The sequence below is a fragment of the Lagenorhynchus albirostris genome, chromosome 8, assembly GCF_949774975.1.
Source record: "Lagenorhynchus albirostris chromosome 8, mLagAlb1.1, whole genome shotgun sequence".
NCBI lineage: Eukaryota > Metazoa > Chordata > Mammalia > Artiodactyla > Delphinidae > Lagenorhynchus > Lagenorhynchus albirostris.
Genome location: NC_083102.1, coordinates 1,264,589 through 1,283,693, shown reverse-complemented (window position 1 = coordinate 1,283,693; position 19,105 = coordinate 1,264,589). Strand labels below are relative to the sequence as shown.

The following is a 19,105-nucleotide window of genomic DNA, read 5'->3' as shown; positions in this document are numbered from 1 at the left end:
TGAAAACGTTGTGCTGAGTGAAAGGGCTCAGACAATAGACTACAGACTGTGTGATTCCTTTTACATGAAATGGCTTTAAAGGGGTGGAAATGGGGAACTTTGGGGGAAAATGGCAACATTCTGAAGTTGGATTCATTTTTTTTAATATATAAATTTATTTTTGGCTGCATTGGGTCTCTGTTGCTGTGCGCGGGCTTTATCTAGTTGCGGCGAGCAGGGACTACTCTTCGTTGCGGTGAGCAGGCTTCTCACTGCAGTGGCTTCTCTTGTTGCGGAGCACGGGCTCTAGGTGCGCAGGCTTCAGTAGTTGTGGCTCGCGGGCTTCAGTAGTTGTGGCTCACGGGCTGTGGAGCGCAGGCTCAGTAGTTGTGGTGTACGGGCTTAGTTGCTCCGCAGCATGTGGGATCTTCCCAGACCAGGGCTCGAACCCGTGTCCCCTGCATTGGCAGGAGGATTCTTAACCACTGCACCACCAGGGAAGCCCTGAAGTTGGATTTAAATTGTACATTTAAGTGGGCAAATATTACAGTATGTAAATTTCACCTCAGTTAAGGTGTTTTATAAATTGACATCAGTAGCTTAATACAGCATCCGCAAAAGTGCCATCAGAACTAGAGCAGTAAAGTAGAGAAATGGGGAAAGGGGTGTGGCATAAGTGCAGTGATTCTGTTTTTCGTAGGAGGTGAGTCACTGACTATTTCAGGGGCAATGAATATAAACAATTACTGAATAATATTATTCACTGATGTAGCAGAACTAAAATCCCTTCTCTGTCTTCCAAACTCTCAGACGGAGAAATAAGCATGCAAAACAAGACAACCAAACCAACTCTATTTACCAGATAATAGAAAACAAAGTTAATGTGGACAGTCATAGAACAGAAAACAGAACTGAGAGCAAGCTGAACTGCCACGACAGGGAACGTGCACAGAATAAACTCATTTATTAGAAGAAGAACACTCAGACTGAGTCAGAAAAAAACTGTGTACAAGTGACACACCTAAACAAAGTGATTCAGGAAGATTTAGTGAAGCTGCTAGCTTGGTATATAATCCCCCCTTCTCCCAAAGAAATAGATGGATCTGCTTCGTGGGTTTAAGCCCTGGCCTGCAGAACCAGATATGAAAGTTGGCCTCTATGGCTCTAATGAAAATTGGGCAACAACGTGAAAGAAACATGTCTCCGCTTTTTGGTTCCTCTTGGGCTTGTAGCGAAGTCTGGAAACCTGGCCATGTAGGATCTAAAGAGCAGGAAGAAGGCAGATGGAAGGTGCAGTGGCGCGAATAAATGGCGCTGATATGGAAGGTTTCCCGCCGGAACAGTTAGTATTGTCCATCTGAACAGTCATATGAATTAAATTCTTATATATTAAGATTCTAATATGATTAGGTAATTTTGTCAGTAAAATTTATTATGAGAGACAAAGCTTACAGTTTCTTCCAGTTTCAAAACCACACCAAACCTAGAAGTAAGTAAGAAGTAGATGCTTAGAAAACTAAGCATCTAGTTTCAAGAAGGGAAGTTTGGAGGGACCTACTCCATCAAAAAATTGAGTGGAAGACCTAGAGATTTCTGCCAGCTCCTGGTTAATTAGTTAAAGCCCGTGGTTTTTGCTTCAGTAAAAATTAGGAGTTTTGCTGGAAGGTTCTAGACATTCTGGCAGCCAGTGGAAGAGCCAGTAGACGTATTACAGGTTTGGAGGACAGGAAAAGTTGAGAGACTTATATTAACTTTCAAAATCCCAAGTAGAATTATAGTGAAAATTCTCTGGTTCTCTGTTGATGATCCCATATAATCAACTGAGTTACCATTATACCATGAAAAATAATTTTTTGGAAGCCATGAGACAGCCTTCCTGTTTCACATTTTTTTCAACGATCTAAAACATTTTAAATGCGAAATTTATTTAAGAGTTTTCAAATGCTTTTGTGGTTGTCATTAGACTCCAGATTTGGAGAAATCACCATAATATTTATGCTTTTCAGTCAGCTCATGTGCACTGAAAGGGCTGACAGGATTCAGATTTGAAAGAAACTCCTTATTGCCAGGTTACTGGAGAAGAGTAACATCTGCTAAAGCTAATTCAAGTTTAATATGTTTAAGGAATGTGATTGTTACAGACAAAAAAAATCATTAAAGTGCTGTAGAAAATTGTTAAGTTGCCATCAGGCCACATAATGAATTGATGATTTCTCTCACTCTGAATTAATGCAAATTCCCGTTGTACTCTGTTCAGTTATGCACAGAATGGTACCCCTGACTCTGATTTCAACAAAGAACTTCATATTTTTTTAAACTTTGAGACACCAAATAGGAAATTCAACTAGCATTATGATAGAAAATGTGTCATTTAACTGCAAAATATATTTCAAACTTTCCATTTACCAATCATTTATCCATTTACCCAGTACTTATTGACCCTGTCTTCAGAGACCCTTTTCTGTTTCAAAAGTGTGATGTTTTTATTTTAGTATATTCAAGCATTTGAGAAAATTGTTGCCCTCAATGTACTCAGATGCTAAATAATAAATGTAATAAATGTTATTTCTGTTTCTCTTTTGGTTCCGTTTCTAACTTTTTTATGAGACATTTAAAGTGGCACACAGGGGCTTCCCTGGTGGCGCAGTGGTTAAGAATCCACCTGCCAATGAAGGGGACCTGGGTTCAAGGCCTGGTCCGGGAAGATCCCATGTGCCGCGGAGCAACTAAGCCCGTGCACCACAACTACTGAGCCTGTGCTCTAGAGCCTGCAAGCCACAACTCCTGAGCCCACGTGCCACAACTACTGAAGCCCGCGCACCTAGAGCCCACACTCTGCAACAAGAGAAGCCACCGACCGCAATGAGAAGCCCACGCACCGCAACGAAGAGTAGCCCCCGCTCACGGCAACTAGAGAAAGCCCGCGTGCAGCAACGAAGACCCAACGCAACCAAAAATAAATTAATTAAATTAATAAATTTATTTTAAAAATAAAGTGGCACATAAACTATAATTAGGGGTAAAGACAGTGGGTTTTAGCACATATTAACATGCCACAGTTTTTGTTTCTTTGGTTTTTTTCGCCTGCATTGGATCTTCATTGCTGCGCACAGGCTTTCTCTAGTTGCGGCGAGCGGGGGCTACTCTTTGCTGCGGTGCATGGGCTTCTCATTGCGGTGGCTTCTCTTGTTGCAGAGCACAGGCTCTAAGCATGCGGGCTTCAGTAGATGTGGCACGTGGGCTTCAGTATTTGTGGCACGCAGGCTCCGTAGTTGTGGCTCACGGGCTTAGTTGCTCTGCGGCATGTGGGATCTTCCCAGACCAGGGCTCGAACCCGTGTCCCCTGCATTGGCAGATGGATTCTTAACCACTGCGCCACCAGGGAAGCCCCCACAGGGATTGTGTAAATGAAGTTTTTGTTTGCCAGTAGAGAACCACGTGAAGAGTGATGATAAGAAGCATGTAAGTCTCTGGAGTCAGCAATTCGTGGCTGTGCTCTCGCTGCTCGGTTTTGCTCACGTCATAAACTATGTGCTAAATTCAACACGTAGATGAAACAAGATCCAGCTGAAATGCAGTTTCGGCCGTTTGGGCACCTGTCGTGGGCTGATGTGCCACGTGCTCGGGGTCCCAGTCAGGGCAGGAGCTGCACTCCTGTTTTGTTCTTTCTTTTCCTCTACAGTGGTTAGTAGGTAATGATTTTTTATGCTATTCTTTTTTTTCCTTGTAACAAAATTAATGTTTTCATTATAGAAAATTGGAAGTTGTGGTTTATAAAGAAGAAAAAAAATACCTATAATTACTCCCGTTCTAACCATTATCGTGTTTGTACGTGAATGTGTGTTTGTATCTATCTATCTATCTATCTATCTATCTATCTATATATATATATGGGCATGTGTTTATGCAGATAGATATGATTTTAAAATATAACTTAAGCTGTATCGTGTTCAGTTTTACAGGCTGCTTTTTTCACTCAACATTACATCAGGATCATTTTTCCACATATTAAATAGTCTTTGAAATATTTTTAATAAACTTCATAATGTCCCATCATGTGAGTCTACCACAATTTACGTACTTTTTTTTTTTATTACTTGTTTACAACTGTTCCTTCCTAATAGTGCCGTCAGCATCCTTGTACCTAAATCGTCTGCATCTCTGATTATTAGGATCTGCTCCTAGAAGTAGAGGCCGTGGTGAAGGATGTAAATGTGTGTGAGTTCCTGCTGCTTCCTGCCAGGCTGTCCCCACAGAGTTACCAGGTTACACCCACAAGAGGAGGATTTGGAGCCAGTGTCCGCAGAGACCACTGAATAGACTCACCTCTGCAGTGGCATTTGAAGCGTTTGCGCTCCTGTCACAGCTCTAAGGAGGGAGCGTGCTAGTGTAACGGGCGCCGACCAGGCCCACCGTCCTGGTTCTCACTCCTCCCCAGGCACCAGCTGGGCTGCCGTTTTGCTCTTCTGTCACCGTTTTCTGCGTACATTTGGCAGAGAAGTTTAACTAGCCAGGCTTCTGAAACCCTGCAGCAGTGGAAAGGCGAGAGCACACAGGCCCAAGAGCTAGCAGACTGAGGCTGTCTGGGTAAAGACAGTCCCCACTGCATTGTGCTCCTGCTGGAAGGGAATGTATACATCACATCTTGTATCTAATGATGTTCATGTATCACAGAGAGAGTCACTGGTTATCTGTAACCATCAAAGGACCTGGCGTGTTCAGTCTGGAACAGTGTCTAGGAGTTCAGCCTGCAGATACTTTTGCCCAATGTAAAATGACTTGAGGACATGGTTACTTATTGCATCATTGTTTGGAAAAAGTGGAAACTTTTCCACTGGGCCCCGTGCAGCTGCAGAGAAGCTGGGGAGACCAGCTTGGTGAGGGAAGGCCACAGAGACGCATTATCAGATGGAAAACCGTCAAGGGGCAGACAGCGTCTATAATGTGCTAGCGCCTTTTGCTTGTTAGGTGGAGGAGGGAGAAAACACTCTTGTCTCTGTGGAAGGTCCTCAAGACACCCACAGCATTGCTGCTCATGGGGTGGGAACTGGGCAGCTGGGGGCATTTTTACACTATAGCTGAAAAAAATAGCCAGAACGTCATTATTATGTCTAACAAATGACAGCGGATGCCCGACGCCATCCGTGCTGGTGCTGCGGACAAGCTGCAGTCCAGACGCTGCGTCTGCCTGGGCGGCTCTCTAGCCTTTTCTGGCCTGCAGGCCCCGCCCTCCTCAACTCTGCCTGTGGTCCAGTCAGTGGGGGAGCTGGGTTGCTTCTTTGTGTGTCTTGTAAACTGGTCGCTAGAGGTTTCACCGGATTCTAGATGTGAATGTTCCCTTTGGCAGTAAGGCTGCACAGACGCTGTCGTGATGCTCACGTCCTCTGGCTCCAGCATCAGACCCCGTGGTCGTGAGTCGTCTCTGCAGCGCGGCTCCGTCTGTTTCCAGCGTCCTGGCTTTCCGCATCTGGGCGTCTGAGGGGCTGAGCGGTCACAGAGCTGCGGTCGCCGCCTAGATCCATTCTTTGCTGTGCTTGAAAGCAGCCATCTTCCAGTTGTATCGTTTCTTCCTTTCTTAGCTGATTTCTCTATTACGAAAAACTTTATATTTTCTCATCAGCTCTTTGGTTACCCTGAGGACTGTTTGTACAGCCAGGATACAATAATCAAGGAACTCTTGATTATTCCTCATTTACAAGTTATCAGAACATTGAGGGGGATAACTGGCATCTTCTGAAGTACATTTTGGTTCCTTTCTTATCATTATGAATTTTTCACATTTGATGTGTTTCAGTCCATTGCAGTCGCTCTTTGATAGTGCCCCATCCGTGGGCGGGCAAGGGCCTCCAGGTGGGCTCCAGGGTCCCAGGTAGCTTTGCGTCGCTTTATTGCTTTCTGGTATGAGAAGATAGTAACACTTGTCACGTACATTTCCTGGCCCACGTCTGGAATCGGATGTTTTCCCAAGAAGCCCTGTTTCCTTTCTTCGAGAATAGGTTGGTAGAGACCAAAACCCAGGCACTTGATCTGTTCATTGTCACAGGTGGTCATTGTGTCCAGGCCTTTTCAGTGGACAGAGCTAGGAAATGGGCGTTCTTTTGTCCCCAAGAGAAAAATTCATCACAAGTTCAAACTGCTATTTCAAATTGAAATTTAGGCGTATAAGGTTTCTACCCCTTTGATTTTTATATTGGGGTCTCTCTGCCTATGAAAACCGTGGCTCCTGTTAGTTCATTTGCTTCCTCTGATAAGTTCTAGGGCCCTGCTCTAAGTTATAGTTGTCTCTAATACTTACATAACAGTGGGGCTTCCCGGTGGCACAGTGGTTAAGAATCTGCCTGCCAGTGCAGGGGACACGGGTTTGAGCCCTGGTCCGGGAAGATCCCACATGCCACGGAGCAGCTAAGCCCGTGCGCCACAACTACTGAGCCTGCGCTCTAGAGCCCGCGAGCCACAGCTACTGGAGCCGCATGCCACAACTGCTGAAGCCCACATGCCACAACTACTGAAGCCCACGTGCCACAACTACTGAAGCCCACGTGCCACAACTACTGAAGCCCACGCACCTAGAGCCCGTGCTCCACAACAAGAGAAGCCACCGCAATGAGAAGCCCGCGCACCGCAACGAAGAGTAGCCCCTGCTCACCGCAACTAGAGAAAGCCCACGCACAGCAACAAAGACCCAACACAGCCCCAAAAATTAATTAATTAAAAATTAATAGCCATAAAAATACTTATATAACAGTTATACATCATACTACAGTGGTTTTAGAACAATACCAATAATTTACTGTGACAAAACCGTTGTAAGATTTCTTTGCAATTCTAAAACACTGGAAATATTCCTCTCTGTGTGATTAAGCCACCAATAAATAGGTTTATTTGTTTCATTTTGCTTTCGATATTTAGAGATTGCCTTTTTCTCTCCTGGATTGAAATTGTTTTACGTTCCCTGTTGCTGCATCCACGTGGCCCCTGAGCCTGATCCACACAGTGTGGCTCATTTGGAGAAGACGGGCTTCTGCCCTTCCTGTGGTTTGGTATAAGCAGAGGTTTATATCTTCAGCTCTTCACCCTTGTACCTTTCTGAATTTTAAACACATTTTTAAAAGACTAAAAAATAAAAGCTTTAAAGACCCTGTTCACTGACAAGGCTATGTCTCCCATGAATTCATGCTATTCTTTATCCCTTTTTATGCGTGGAGCCCAGGGTACAGTATTTGGTAGAAATTTAGAGCTGAGTCTTGAGCGCAGTGCAAGAGCGAGTGTCCTTTTGGGGAAAGGTGACTAGGGGCGGCAGCTTTTGTGTACGAGTCTGGAAAGCTCATTTCAGGCCGTGCTTGTTAACCTTCTCCTGCACACCCGCTGTCTTCCAGGAGCTGTACCCCGCGTTCTGCATTCACAACGGGGGCTCCGACCTGGAGCGGCTGCCCACGGCCAGCACCTGCATGAACCTGCTGAAGCTCCCCGAGTTCCAGGACGAGGCACTGCTGCGGAGCAAGCTGCTCTACGCCATCGAGTGCGCCGCGGGCTTCGAGCTGAGCTGAGCTGAACCGGCGCGGCCGCGGCCCACCCTTGACGGCGAAGGCCAGGGCCTCTGCGCGGCACCTCCGGCCAGCAGGGCGCCCAGGCTGGACCCCTGGCTCTCCTGGGTCCCTCCCCCGCCACCCCTCTTCCTGCATTTTTAAATGATTTATTAAGTTGTGCTCTCGTATTTAGATGGGCGTTGCTTTTCAAATAACTTAAAATAACAAATGTTATGTGCCACGTGGCTAACTTAGTAATTTTGCCAAGAAGAGCACAGTTTTAAGACTGGTGGCAACTCAGTGAAATTAACCAAAGATGAAGCTTTGGCTTTGCTGGTGGAACCGAGCACGGCCCGGGCTCCTGGCAGAGGCGCTGCTTGTGGCTCGGCCCAGCTCTGGGTCTGCAGAGAGACGGGCCTGAGGGCGGAGAGGCTCGCTCTGGGGGCCACTGCTTCTTGTGTGGTTGAATTGTTTACAGGCCTAATTGGTAAAACTAAAGGCTTTTTTTTCCCCCCCCTGCTGCCTTTTCCCAGAGTGGTTAGGTTTGGAAAGTAGATAACAATGGTAATATTTTATTTGTGTTTTTTAAGCCATTTCCCCAAAACGGGACTAGCATGCTTGTTTCCGGCCTGCCGCTGACCTGCATCTTGATGGTTCGGACGTTACTGTGTGGGGGTGTGTGTGAGGCGGGAACTTCCTTCTGTTTCCATTTCTGTCTCCACCTTGTGCCTGGAGAGCTTTCAGGGGAGGGGGTCCCGGTCCAGTCCCTGCGGCGTGTGTGACCCACGAGGGTTCGGGGAGAGGAGACCCTGCAGCGCCGTCTCAAGTCACTTGAACCAAAGTGGTCCTGCGCCTTTGCACTGCGGCCCGGGCTCCGCGGGCCAGTCCTCCTGGGTGTGCGGGGATGCCGCGCTCCCGCACCCTCTGCCCCCCCATCGGTGCTGCTGTGTAGGAGGGGCGGGCGGCCCAGGCGCCTGGGCCCTGGGTGATTCTCTCGGGATTCGGCACTTTATCAGGACCTGGGTGGTTTCAGTCTCCACAAGTCTCCAAAAGCGGAGAACATTTCAGAGCATCACCTGTGGACACAGATGCTGGGGCCGCGGAGGACTCTGGACCGTGCGCGACTTCTCTCCCACGGCTGGTGTTTCGCTGCCGCTGGAGCTCTGAGCTGTCGTGTTGAACTGGCCAGAATTAGCAATATACTTCTAAATGTGGGAGAACTGAATGACACTTTCAAGACCGTGACCGTTATCGAAACAAAATGTATAATTTCTTAATTTGAAGAATAAATTAAGTGTTTAAATGCTGTTTGTAGTCTTGATATACAGAAATAAAATAATTAGGGTTTGTCCTTGGTTTTATTTTTATTTTAGGTCGTTTTGTGTTGAATGTTCTGTAGCTTCTTTACTTATTAGTTGATGTGTATATTTTATCATCAGTATTTTGGAGACGGAATACCTGGGACTGAAGAGAACTGGGCAGTTACTCTTATTTGGGTTCTTTCCTCAGCTATTCTGAGCATATTTATTTGTATGTTCCAGTGGCTAAATATTTGCATTAAATTTTTTCCCAAGTCCGTGTTGGAGTCATACCCCAAATCATTGTAATTAGTTCTATTCTGCCCTAGTGAAACCACAACTTCTGAACATTAGTTTTATCAGGCTTGTTTAAATGTCATCGGTTCATACAGGGTACAGCCACCTATGCTTCAGAGGAGGTATACTAGGCAGTGACGCCTGCCGTCTGAAATGCGCTGAGCGAGGCTTCGAGAAGGTTGACCTGTAACAGCCCTTCCCGCACGTGCTCTGGTGAGAGCCAGGTCCTCCAGGAGTGACCCTCACCTTGCCAGGTCTCATTACTGAGGAAATTATACTTCAGGAAGGTTCTCCTTTCTCCATCGTCTCGTTTGCCGTTCCTGGTTCTGTTCTGCTCTGCTTGGCGCTGGTAGTTTTGTGCTCACACCATGGGAGAGGCTGCAGACATTTCTCACAGGCTGTGTCTGTGAATAGACTTCTGCCTGGTGTCCCAGGAAAGCTGATTAGGGCAGTGGTATCACACCACGGTGCTCACGCCGCCCTGGTGCCACTCTGATACTGGCGATGTGTTGGTTCCGTGGCTCTTGGGGGCGGGGGCGGGTGTGCATCTGCGTGGCTCAGCCCTGGGTACCGCGGGGGCCCAGTGAGGTGGCCCCGGGCGGACCAGGCCTGCGGTCTTGTCAGTCAGAGGCAGACAGTCATGCTGATCACAGTGTGACCCGCACAGACCTGTGATGCTCGTGGGCTTGGAGCCCAGGCCGGGCTCTGCCAGGGGCAAGCTTCCTGAAGAGCGGAGTGCAGAGGTGGAAGTAATTTAATATTTAAGAAAGAAAGTAATTTGATATTTAAGAAAGGTAAACAGCTAGAGGTGCATATTAATGCAAATAAAATAGAAATTTTATTTGAGCTAGCCTAAATGAGCTATAGCCACACTAATATTTAGCTGAATTCTTACAGTCGCTTCTTGCAAACTCGTCTGCTCCCGGTCTGAAAGTGTTACGTATAATAGCTTAGTAATCTGTGCCCCAAGTAACAGCCACGTCTGCACCACACAGGTCAGCAGATCTCCCCTGGGATTTGTTTTAGGGGCATCACCCCCACTCCCCAAACAAAGGGTGTCACTGAGCCCGACCTTGGCTTCCAAAGGCTTCTTCGTGACACCACAGTGGTGGCCGGAGTGGACGACCGGAGGCCGGGTGACCAGCAGGTCCAGGTGGGAAGTTGGGCGAGAGCTGAGAGGATGGAGGCAAGGTCCAGCGGGGGCTCCTGTGGCCTCGGAGCATCCCGGACCACCCAGAGGTCTCTGCTTCCAGGAAACTCTGAGTTCTTAGCCTGAGTACTTCGTGCCTCAGCTTACACATCTGTGAAATGGGGATAATCTAGATGCAGGTCTCCCCCATTAAGAAGGACTCACTTCAGTACCTGGTTTTGCTAGCCAAAAGAAATTTGGAGAGAATTGGCACTTTTACCAAAAAAAAAAAAAAAAGGTGAAAAGGGAAAATCTCATTCAGCTCAGCGTGTTTTGCAGCACGCGTTACAGAGGCAGCGCCCACCGCAGCAGTGAGAGCGGCCCGCCAAGCTCCTCCCCGGAACCACACTCAGCAGCTCAGCGTCAAGCTGCTACAGCTGTGAGCCGTATCGGTGAGCACCTGTGCTTCCTCTCGATTGACTTTGTGCGTCCACGAGCAGGACGGTCCTCAGGTAACTGCTTCTTGGCCGCATGCCTTTTCGGCTCAGGAAGGGTTTCCTCGGATGCTCTGTTTTCGGAGAGTGGTGGAACCTGTACTTTGGCTTCACAGGGGTGTTATACCCGTTTGATGAGAGTTGTGAACAAGCTTTTGATGTCAACATATTATAAACCCACTAGAACCTTATTTTAACTTAGGTGGTTTGATGTCACAGGTTGCAAATGTCACATTTTGACATTCGTGCCTTAATAATAACATCGTCCGGACTTCCCCGGCGGTCCAGGGGTTAAGAATCCGTCTTGCAATGCAGGGGACACCAGTTCGATCCCTGGTGGGGAAAACTAAGATCCCACACGCCGCGGATCAACTAAGCCTGCACGCCACAACTACTGAGCCTGTGCGCCGCAACTAGAGAGACGGCGCGCACACCACAACGAGGATCCCGCGCACCGCGACTAAGACCTGAGGCAGCCAAAAAATAAACTAACAAATAATTTTTAGAATGATCGTAACATTGTTGCCCGTAGGCCACGTCATTCCTTTTTCCTCTGCGGAGACGGGCAGAAAAGTCACCCTTCAGTGCTCTCCTCTCCCCTCCCCCACTCTCGCTGTGAAGGGTAGTTGTGCCTGGTGCCTGTCACGCGCCTCTGCGGCTGGGCCCCTCCTCCATCGCCTGCTGCCCGGCCGTCGGCTTGGGTGTGTAGGCTGATGACTCGCTGTGTCGTTCCCGAGGTGCCTTCTTCGCCTTGGAAACTTAGTGAGCTGAGGATCTGCTCACCTTCCCCTGCGCTGCAGTTCAGGGACCGGCGCCCACCCTGGCCTCCTGGGCCTGCCGAGCCTCCCCCAGAGGCCAGAGCCACAGGGAGGACTTTGCTTGCGGAGGGCATGCGAGGTCGGGCGGGCGGTCCAAGCACGGCGCTCAGTGCAGGGGCCGGGCCTGGCTCAGGATGGCGGCATCAGGACGGCACGCCAGCTGGGGACGTCCTACAGCAGCTTCGGCTCCGATGCAGCACGAGGTGCTGGCCAGGGCCGTCTGGCCGAGGAACCAGGAACCCCCCCGGAACCCTCAGGAGGCCAGGTTCACCGCAGGGAAGGGTTAGGGTTAGGGTTTCGGGGAGAGGGGAGAGGCGCACGGCGGGACCAGAGGCCCAGCGCCAGCTTCCGGGGTCCCTGCCCGGGGGCCGCACAGCACGAGCAGGGCTGCCCGGGGAAGCTCACCGGAGTCCAGCGGCCAGGGTTTCGGCGGGTCGGTCACGTGGGCACACAGCACCCCCATAGCTCCCCTGACATGCGCCGCCTGCGGGCGCAGAAGTGGCCCAGGCCGGCCCGCAGAGAGGGGCACCCAGGCCCGGGCATGAAGGCTCATCAGCCAGGATGGTCCATGAGCCGCCTCCTGGGCACACGTGGTCTGCACACCCGCCTTCCACACCCAGGGCCCTCCGGGGACCCCAGCCTGGACTCCACAGGCGGCATGGAGAACCTGCTCTCTCTCGGGGGTGTCTGGGGCTGGGTCGCAGCCGGCAGGGAGGGGAAGGGTCTGCCGGTTTCAGTCGGGATGTAAATACTCCCGCCCGTTTTCAGGCTGCTGGCGGGACGGTACGCATCTCCCTGCGCTCCTGGAACTGGACAGACCCTTGGGGGGACACAGCCCGGCCCGGGGGGGCTTGCACACGCCGGGACATGGGGGCGGGAGGGGCTTCTGGCCAAGAAGCCAGGTCAGGCTTCTGAGGAGGCTGTGGGGTTTCAACTGCAGGGCTGGGAGGGGAAGCGCTCCGGGAAACGGGGACCGCTGGACGGGGCCCCTGCAGGGGTGGCCCGGGGGTTTGGCTGTCTCGGTGGGAAGACTTGGGGCGTGTTGAGAGTGTCGGGAGCCCCGCGGCGTCTGGGCGGAGAAAACGAGGACCGGGTGGCATTTGTGGCAGGTCAGCATCACCACCCAGACCGGGTCGCCCAGGATTCACAAAGGGCTCTCCCCTGGGGGGCGTCTCTCGTGACAACGCCCACCGTTCCTTCCCCACGGGTCGGGGGACACCTGGAGGCGACTCTGATGGAGGCAGAGAAACAGCTCCTGACACTGGAGCAGGAAGGCGGCTTGTGTGGGATGCGGGGATGGAGGGCCGGTTCCCAGCGGACCCTCAGGGCCCAGGAGGGAGTGATGACCTCTGTGTCCCTGGTCCGCCGAGCCTCGGGGAGGACTGCCTTTGGCCTGTCTCAGGTGAGATGTCCAACCCCAGCTCATTACCCGTGGCCAGAGGGGTGGGTCACATCTCACGACGGACTGCTAGAACCCTACTCGGTCGTGCCCACGACTGAGGGGACCACCACTCCTAGCTGCCCACGGACACCACCTGGGAAGCGGGTGGGAGCCCAGCCCAGGCTGGGGCAGCACTCGCTGGACCTGAAGGAAGGCCGAGGGTGGCCTTGCCACGGCCCGGAGAACAGCCCAGCTAAGGCCCTGGAGGGTAGGACCAGGCTGCCAGCCCCCAGCGTGCCCGTGGCTTCACCGGGGAGGGGAAGCGGCGAGACGAGAAGCACAAACGCCAGGGTCAGGAAGGAGGGGAGCTGGGGGTCATGAGGGACCACTGCCCGCAGCACAAACGCCAGGGTCAGGAAGGAGAGGCGCTGGGGGTCGTGAGGGACCACTGCCCGCAGCTCACGCTCAGGATTTAGGGCTTAGAAGTGGAAGCATCACAGTTGTTGAGCTCCGGGAGGTATCTCTACCTGCACCTGTGTCCCCAGCTTCTCGGCCTCACAGAAAACAAGGGCTTCGGAACAAAAAGGGAGCCCACAAGTGTGGGCCAATTCTGGACGGAGCTGGGACTGGGTGCATCCGAAAACCCGGGCTCAGGTCCAGAGGAACGCTGTCACCCCAGTCAGGGCTGCTGACCGTGAGGGGAAGGAGGAGACCCCAGGGTCAGGCGCTGGGGACGGTTCCCCACGGTAAGTGCCGTGCTCTGCGGGATGAGCCCGGACCCCCAGAACGTGCAGTTGGCATTGCTTCTGTGGGACCTGGTGAGGCAAGGGGGAGCCTGGGGCCGGCGCCCGCTATCTCGGCCCCTGTCCCAGTTCCGGGGCCCCCCAAACCATCGGCACAGAGGCCCAGCCCACCTTTCCCTGGGACCGCCCGCCCCCCTGGGTCGCCAGGCCGGGGTCACACGCCGCCATTCCCCATGTGGCCAGCAGGGGCCGCTGTGGCTGCACACAGCACACACGGGCCCAAACGCACAGCACCCAAACGTGTGTACATGCGCACGCACACGCACAGAGCGTGGACACGTGTATGCACACACCTGCCCCTGCGGAGCCAGCCTGGTGGCGGGGGTTGGGCGGTGGGGCTGGACGAGCCCCTTCCCAGGCCTCAGGCCTGGCACATGGGACCACTGACCAGACGCCGCTACCCACCTCTGCCCAGCACCTCTGTGCCCAGCACCTCTGTGCCCAGCACCTCTGTGCCCAGCACCTCTGTGCCCAGCACAGCCGCCCCGGGCCACCCGAGCCGCCTGCGGTGATGCAGATGGGGACACTCCCTGAACGCCGTCCTGGGGGGCCCGAGCCCCAGAGCCTGGGAATGGCAGCAGGAGAGAGGGGACCCCTGAAGGGAGGGAAGTCTCAGCCCAGTGTGGGTGTGCAGAGGACCGACGGGGACAGACAGGGGACAGATGGGACAGGCCAGAGGACAGACAGGGGACAGACCAGAGGACAGATGGGACAGGCCAGGGGACAGGCCAGAGGACAGACAGGACAGGCCAGGGGACAGGCCAGGGGACAGACGGGACAGGCCAGGGGACAGACAGGGGACAGACGGGACAGGACAGGGGACAGATGGGGACAGGCCAGACAGGAGACAGGCCAGAGGATAGGACCTGGCCTCCTCACCCACCTCCCCTCCCAGACCTGAGGACAGGCCCATGCTGCTCATGGCTGGCCCTGCCCTGGACGGGTAGGCAGTCCCCTGAGGGACACCACTTTACAATATGAAGTAACATTCACAGGTTCTGGCATGAGGGACCTGATGCCTTCTGGGGCCGCCATTCAGCCCACCACAGGCAGCCCTGATACATATTTTTTGGGGGCCGCGCCGCGAGGCGTGTGGGATCTTTGTTCCTCGACCAAGGATCGAACCCGCATCCCCTGCAGTTGGAACCTGGAGTTGGAACCGGGCTGGCCGTCGGGCTGTGCCTCCTTTGGTGTTTAGGCCCCAAAGACGGCATTTCTGCTGGGCTACTCCTGGGGGCTCCCGGCTGGCCCGCGGAAGGGTCCCACTGCCAAGGACAGCGTGGCTCGGTCTGGCCTTGGAGGGAACACCCCAGGCCCAGCGAAAGTGGCCTCCCCAGACGCGTGTGCAGCGGGGTCTCTGCCGTCTCAGGCACGGAGCGGGGTGTGTCGTCCCCCGCCGCCCGCTGGCCTGTATGTCGCTAGGCTCTGCGGTGCCCTCAGGAGACATCTGGCACCATCTGGGGACATTCTTGGTTGTCACAACCAGTGGGGGAAGGGAAGCCCGACAAGAGGTGGGTGGAAGGCATGGCCGCTGTGACCCGCCTCCCAGGCTGGGACGCCCCGCAGCCCAGAGCAGTGGAGGCGCCCGGCCCCTCTGATGCACGGGCGGCCACGTGCCTAAACGTTTCACGGCCGAGACACTCGATCTCAGGTCTCATCCTGCCAGCCGATACCCTCCTCCGAGGTCGCCGGCTCCTGGACGCCATCGACATTCAGTTTTTATGAACAGGGGGCACCCGGCCGGGCTGTGGGGTCTGTGGAACACATTTCCTCTTTCAAGTAACTGAAGTCTTAGTTTCAGTTACTCACATCTTCAGCAAAACCATCGGCCGTATTAAGTGATCTGCCGTCTGTGCAAACACCTCTCCCCACAGGACGGCGCAGGTGGCCCAAAGGAGGGTGGAGAAGAACACGGCTTCTCGGACCCTCGGCCGGGGCCCCGGGAACCAGCCACACGGGGTGGTCACAGCCGCCCCAGACCAGCGCGAAGGGAACTTCAGGCTGACAGTGAGTAGCATCCCGGAGCCCACGTGGGCCCCGGATCGTTTGCCGGGACGGTCCACCCCCCCGAGTCCTGTGTTTTCTCTGGCAGCCAAAGCAGGGGGAGCGCAGTGTGGCCACAAGTCAGCACGGGATGCGCAGGTGGGTGGGGTGGCAGCCAGGATGACCAACCCCACTGCCAGCCTCTCCGGGCCGCGTGGTGTCTTCCAAGTCCTCCTTTGGGTCACAGTGGGGTCCGGGGGGCAAGGAAGCTGGCCTGACTAGGAGGGCCCCAGCTCGGCAGAGGTGGGCAGCGGAGGGCAGAAGTCATCCGCCCAAGGTCCAGATGCTAAAAGGGCCCAAGGTCAGAGGTTGGGACAGAGCTTTCGGGACAGGGTGGACTCTGCCCTCTGCCCTCTGTCCTCTGCCCTCTGCCCCAACCCCGCCCTGGGGGCAAAGGGCCAGAGCCTTAGAGGCTGGAGACAAGAAGGAAGGTGAGGGCTTCCCTGGTGGCGCAGTGGTTCAGAGTCCGCCTGCCGACGCAGGGGACATGGGTTCGTGCCCCGGTCTGGGAAGATCCCACATGCCGCAGAGGGGCTGGGCCCGTGAGCCGTGGCCGCTGAGCCTGCTCATCCGGAGCCCGTGCTCCGCAACGGGAGAGGCCACAGCAGTGAGAGGCCCGCGTACAGAAGGAAGGTGAGCACAGCCCTGGAAGGGCGGGGCTGTGCATGGGGAGAGGGCAGGCCCCTGAGTCACCTCCAAATAGCACTGGGGGCTGCCAGCTGGGTGGGGGTCGTCCCCTCCACCCCCGGCACCCAGGCCACGGTGCACACTCCACTGTCCCGAGGACTCACGTGGGAACTGGACGCCGCCCTCGAGGCGGCTCCGGGTCACCCAGGCAGGCTTCGCCGCCGGCCAGGTTCACCCTGTGCCAGGGGCAGGGTGGCCGAGAGGTCTCAAAGCCACCTTCCCATGAATGACCCTCATCCCACCTCTGACCAGCGCCCTGATGCCCCCCGGCTGGCAAAGCCTCCTCGGATGTCAGTCACCCCAGCCTTCCCAACAAGGGTGAGGTGAATTCACATTCGCGCACACCTGTGTCTACACCCGAGGCAGTGCTACGGATCCGGCTGTGAGCCGCTCTTCCCATCCCTTCCGAGGGACGCCGGGAGCCTCTGGTCCCCGCGGCGAAGGGCCCCGGCCTCCTGAATGATGCCGTGTGCAGGATAAATCTGTACGGGGGAGACCTGGGCAGAAGGAAAAGCAGGGGGATGTGGAAACGTGACCTGGGAAGTCACCCCTTTGCTGCCCCTCCAAGATGCGCTGGGCAGGGAGCGGATTGGGGGGCCTGCAGAGTTGGGGGGGGAAGACAGGCGGCAGGAGGGGCCCAGAGGCCAGAGGCCCCGGGTGGAAAGTGCTGGGATCTGCAGGGAGTCCTGGGGACCAAGGCGGAGGAGCGGGCCCAGCAGGGCTGGGCCGCAGAGACCTGGACTTTGCTCCCTCACCACGGAGCCTCTGCGCCAGCCGACGTGTGTGCCCAGAGGCCCCGAGCGGCTGTGCCGTCGGAGCCCTGGTGGTGGGCGCGTGGTGGCTAGAGGGGACCGCGTGCACGCCCGAGCTGACGGACCGGCCCCCGAGCCCGCCCACTCATGTTCTGCTCCCCGTGACCGGGTCACCTGCCTACATGCCCACCACTATCGCTGACCCCCAGTAAAAGCTCTCCTTAAGAATAAGAACGAAAAAAAATAAATTAAAAAAAAAAAAGAATAAGAACGTCTTGTTACAAACCGGAGCACAGACGTGGGGCTTGATGAGTCATTACAAAGCGAGCGTGGGGTAACGGCTGCCGGGCGCCGGGTGTCTCAGCACGCAGAGCCCGAGGGCCGTCCCCGCAGCCCCGCCTCCTGCCCGGGGCTGCCATGCCACTGTTCTGGCAACTTCTTCCCTGCGCGGTTCATCACTTCTGCTGGTGCGAGTTGTTCACATCCTTCATTCTGAGGGATCCTCCCCTGTCTCCCCAGATTTGCTGAGGAATCAGATCCTCTGACCTGTGACCCCAGGTCAGTCCAGCGGATCACAGCCTCTTCTTCCCGGAGAGTCAAGGCTGCAGACGGAGCCCAGGGGGCCGGTCAACACCCTGTCCGAGAAGGGACCCAGGCCAGGAAGCAGGGCCCTCGTCCTTGAACGGTCTCTGCTGGGGGCGCAGAGGGGTCCTGACGGTCCGTGTGCGAGCGTTTGCCTTCCGTGCACTCCTCAGGAAGGAGCCTGGGCTTGGAGCCAGCCAGACGGATAGCCCCACCCATGCTGTCCCCACTATCCCCACCGCTTAATCCTCTCAGCCGCCTTGTCCTCACCTGTGATGAGCTGCGTGCCGTGCCTGCGACATGGGACGCCCCACCAGCAGAGATGCCCCGCCCAGCGCCGTCCCTGAGAGCTCAGACTCCACCTTCGAGATGCTCTCTCCAGCCTCCCGGGAGGAAAGCCTGGGCCCCTGGGTCTCTCAGGGTCCCCCGGGAGCGCTGGGGCCGCAGAGGGGCTGGGTTGGACGGGGTGGGGCGCTGGGGCTGAGCTGGAGGCCAGCCAGGGCCAGGGACAGGGAGCGGCTCTGGGGCTGGGGGCTGCCAGGCCGCCCTTGGAAATGCTCCACGGGGCACTAACTGGTACAAAGCCCAGGTAACGACAGGGATGCCCACCCTGGAGGGCCGCCCCTACCGGTGGAGGCCTGCGAGCTGCCACCAGCCCCTGCGGCAGGACCACACCCAGGGCGGGAGCCACGGGCCCAGCCACCACCGGGCAGGTGCGGGGCCCCCCCGCGGGCCTGTTGTGAGGCCCCGTGGAGCTGAGCCTGGACACGTGCATGGCAGCTGTTCCCACAGTGGTCGCACGAGGAGGTCCAACCCCCGACCTCACCAGGCAGCCGCTCACCCTTCAGGCTCCCGGTGTGCTGCCTCACGTGAATCAGGCTGCCCAGACGGGTGGGGCCCCAGACTTGATGACCTAAGGGTGTTGTCTCTGATTGTGCGCACACATGCGCTGTGCATGCGCGTAGGCCCGGCCCACGGGCAGGAGGCGGGCGTTCCCAGGCTGTCTGCCGGTGGTGCCGGGAGGGCGGCCCTGGGCCTGGAGCTCTCGGCGCTGACCTCGCCCCTGCTCCCCTCCGCCCCTTCCTCCACAGAGCTCCCACCCGCCCCACCTGGGACGCACCCTCCTCTCAGGCCAGCCTACCTGGTGCGTCTCCTTGACCTCTTTCTCTGGGCAGCAGTAGATAACCCATCCCGCTCTAAACACCTGTTCACGGCCACCCCTGCCTGTGTGCCCTCCTGAAGGGCGGGGCCCATGTCCACTCACTCTGCATACCAGGGCCCTGCCCTGGGCATCGTCAGAGTTCAAGAAACGTTTG

At 55.1% G+C, this 19,105-nt stretch overlaps 1 protein-coding gene and 1 long non-coding RNA gene across 7 annotated transcripts in view; one reads left to right on the top strand and one right to left on the bottom strand.

Annotated features, from left to right (window-relative positions):
- Positions 1 to 8,872, top strand: part of UBE3C (ubiquitin protein ligase E3C) — a 122,294-nt gene extending 113,422 nt beyond the window's left edge. For all 5 annotated transcript variants that reach the window (XM_060156269.1, XM_060156267.1, XM_060156270.1 and 2 more), the window contains one exon: positions 7,356 to 8,872. In XM_060156269.1, coding sequence (XP_060012252.1) covers positions 7,356 to 7,526 — 171 coding nt within the window. In that variant the 3' untranslated portion in view covers positions 7,527 to 8,872. The remainder of the gene's footprint in view (positions 1 to 7,355) is intronic.
- A 5,692-nt stretch (positions 8,873 to 14,564) lies between these two features.
- On the bottom strand, positions 14,565 to 18,595 carry LOC132524425 (uncharacterized). 2 transcript variants are annotated; one of them, XR_009541858.1, is made up of 3 exons: positions 17,494 to 18,053; positions 16,801 to 16,937; positions 14,565 to 16,054 (listed from the first exon to the last, which is right to left on the bottom strand). It is a non-coding gene; the product is annotated as an uncharacterized LOC132524425 (long non-coding RNA). The 2 variants fall into 2 exon arrangements; XR_009541857.1 differs by lacking the exon at positions 14,565 to 16,054 and adding an exon at positions 18,060 to 18,595 and having other exon boundaries at positions 16,402 to 16,937; positions 17,494 to 17,809.
- Positions 18,596 to 19,105: the final 510 nt, after the last annotated feature.